Source organism: Sinocyclocheilus rhinocerous, unplaced genomic scaffold (genome assembly GCF_001515625.1).
Source record: "Sinocyclocheilus rhinocerous isolate Xijiao unplaced genomic scaffold, SAMN03320098_v1.1 scaffold896, whole genome shotgun sequence".
NCBI classification, from domain to species: Eukaryota; Metazoa; Chordata; class Actinopteri; order Cypriniformes; family Cyprinidae; genus Sinocyclocheilus; species Sinocyclocheilus rhinocerous.
The window spans coordinates 777,575-780,344 of record NW_015648505.1 but is presented as its reverse complement, the minus strand read 5'-3'; the positions used below and the strand labels follow the sequence as shown (position 1 = coordinate 780,344).

General features: G+C 32.3%; 1 protein-coding gene across 1 annotated transcript in view; it reads left to right on the top strand.

The window, feature by feature from the left end:
• Positions 1–2,770, top strand: part of LOC107709756 (ras GTPase-activating protein 4-like) — a 42,473-nt gene that overhangs the window by 29,207 nt on the left and 10,496 nt on the right. The window contains exons 14-16 of the mRNA XM_016514361.1: positions 1,066–1,203; positions 1,465–1,609; positions 1,864–2,036. Of these exons, the coding sequence (XP_016369847.1) occupies positions 1,066–1,203; positions 1,465–1,609; positions 1,864–2,036 (456 nt within the window). The remainder of the gene's footprint in view (positions 1–1,065; positions 1,204–1,464; positions 1,610–1,863; positions 2,037–2,770) is intronic.

Below are 2,770 nucleotides of genomic sequence, written 5' to 3'. Positions count from 1 at the left end.
GGGGGGGGGGGGGGGTTTGACAGTTAAGAGGTTAAAACCTGTAAAGTCACCTTTATTTCCAGATTGTTTTGGGTTAAGTAATCAATTAAGTAAATACGTTGTATGTAGGGGCAAATTTATTAGTGGATTGGGGGGGAAATGACAACAAAATTCTTATGTGTATATAAATATATAAAACATATGATATACACTGAAAAAATGGTGGATTTACTTGAAAACAGTTTTCACTTAGAAATTGCTATTAAATTCTACAAATAATTACAAATAAACAACAAGTAACACACTGAATTAAACATGTGAACACAGTATTACATTAAACATGGTATTATCTTGTAAAAATGTACTCCAACTTAGAAAAATCATTTTTAGAGTGTAATGCCACACAAGCAAGAGTGCTGTGTTTCTCAAATATCAGCAAAATTACAAATGTAATATTACTTTTATAAAACAGTTCAATAAGCAAGAAGTTAACATTCAGTGCCTTACATTTTTAACTCAAAACTGTCTGTTTTTGCTCTATATCGCCAATAAAAATAGTTCCAAACAAAGCCATAGCTGATCCATTGCATGTCTCAGAGCAGCTCACAGCAGTGTTTTGTTACTGAATGAATCTGCATTTTTAAATGAATTGGTTGACTGATTCAACGACTCACTCATAAAGTCAGTCACTTGCTTCGTTTCTGAATAAATTGGCTGCTTTGAACGATCAGCTGAATTATTTAATGGCTCACTCATTAAGACAGTGACTTGCCACCACCTACTGTTTTTTTTTCCAATTATTTCATATTTTATACAAAATCGTATATTTTTACTATTAAACGTGAATCATGAAATTGTAATAGCAGAATAATGCATTAATGCAGTGCAAAGATGAATTGTGTTCATTCTGATTTCAATTGATTGTACCAGCCCTGTAGTGTATTAATATTCTAATCTAATTTATTGAATAAATTAAAAGATTTGACATGAAAGATCACACATATGTTTAAAAAGGTAAAAAAAAAAAAAAGTCTCTGGAAATATATTTAAGCTACTTTCATGACCTGTTTGTATATGTTTCCTCAGAAGGTGAAGTTCATTGCTGTGACCAGCTTCCTGTGCCTGCGGTTCATCTCACCTGCCATTATGTCCCCAAAACTATTTCACCTTCGAGAGAAACATGCTGATGCCCGTACCAGCCGCACACTTCTGCTACTTGCCAAAGTATGATTCTTTTACTACATATCTACAGTAACATATCTACATAGTCACGTTGTCCAGCTTTTATGTCACTTTAATATAACACAAATCAAGCTCAGATCCTTTCAGTTAGTGGAGGATACATGTTGCACTCACTTCTGCAATAACATCCACTATTTAGGTCACAGTATAGTCACGGATTATGACCTCAGAACATTCATAGAGCTCATTACGGTTAACATATTCCATCTTACGTCATTGTGACTGCCTCGTGTGTTTCCTCAGGCCGTGCAGACCATTGGGAATATGGACACTCTTGCATGCTGCTCTAAAGAGCCATGGATGGTCTGTTTGCAGCCAGCCATACAGCAAGGCATCACCCAACTCAAAGATTTCATCACTAAACTGGTCAACTGCCATGAGTCAGAGGGTGAGCTGCGCTAAATTAGTCATCAGATGAAAAATTGAGTGGATCCCGGTGCTTGGCTGGAGACTGTGTCATATCTGATCAATCTTTAGCTAATTAAGCTCCATTTTATTTTCTTGTTGGAGCTGCAAGTTTAATTGTGTAGTTCATCCAAAACTGAACAGACCCTTAAGAGATGGAGCTGATAGTCATGACCCTAATTTTATTCACTTCTCTTGCTCTTGCTCTCTCTCTTGTTTGCTTTATTTTTAAAACAGATCTTGAGCTTCAGACACGAATGAGTCTCCAGTGTGGCTCTATGGAGAAAGAAGGCTTCCTCTTCCTTCACAGGACCAAGGACAAGTGCATGCCCATGACATCACCCTTTAAGAAGTACTATGTCACACTCAGTAAAGACACTCTGTCGTACTCGCGGACGCAGCACTCTAAAGTGAGCAGCAAAATATTCATTATTATTATTATTATGAGATCAACATTACTCCTGACTCGTAATGGATGTGTTTTTTTATTTTACTTACAAATAACCTTTATGTATAGGTCTGATCATAAAATAATAAAATCCATAATAACAATTAAATATTATTTCATCATTACAATTTTTAAAACTATGACATTCTACACTACTAATATTTTACTATATTTATGCTGTTATAGTTTTATTGATATTTTGAATTAGCATTTATTTTATATTTTCACATTTTTTATTTTAATTTTAGTTTCATTTTTTAGTAATTGTGTTATGTGCTTTTGTCATTTGTTTTATTATTATTTTGTAAATATGACTATTTATATTTAATTTATTTTTGTTTCAGTTTTGATTTATTTCCGGTTTATTTATTTGCTTCCCCTTAAACTTATTTCAGTGAGCTCCATAGGCAATATTTCTAAGTATAAATAAAATATAAATCTAAATTTAACAAAATATAAATATTAGATGAAAAATTAATTCCATTTTTCATCTACTATTTATATTTTAGTTTACTTCAGCTTTATTTCAATTAACTAAAATGTTTTCAATAGTTTGTTAACAATAATAATGATGAAATAAACTATTTCAATATTATTTCAAAATAGTTCATATGAATTTAGTACAAATTAATAATGTCCCTCAAATAATCTGCATTATTTACATCACTACCAACAGTTTTTCGAATGTTAGTGTGC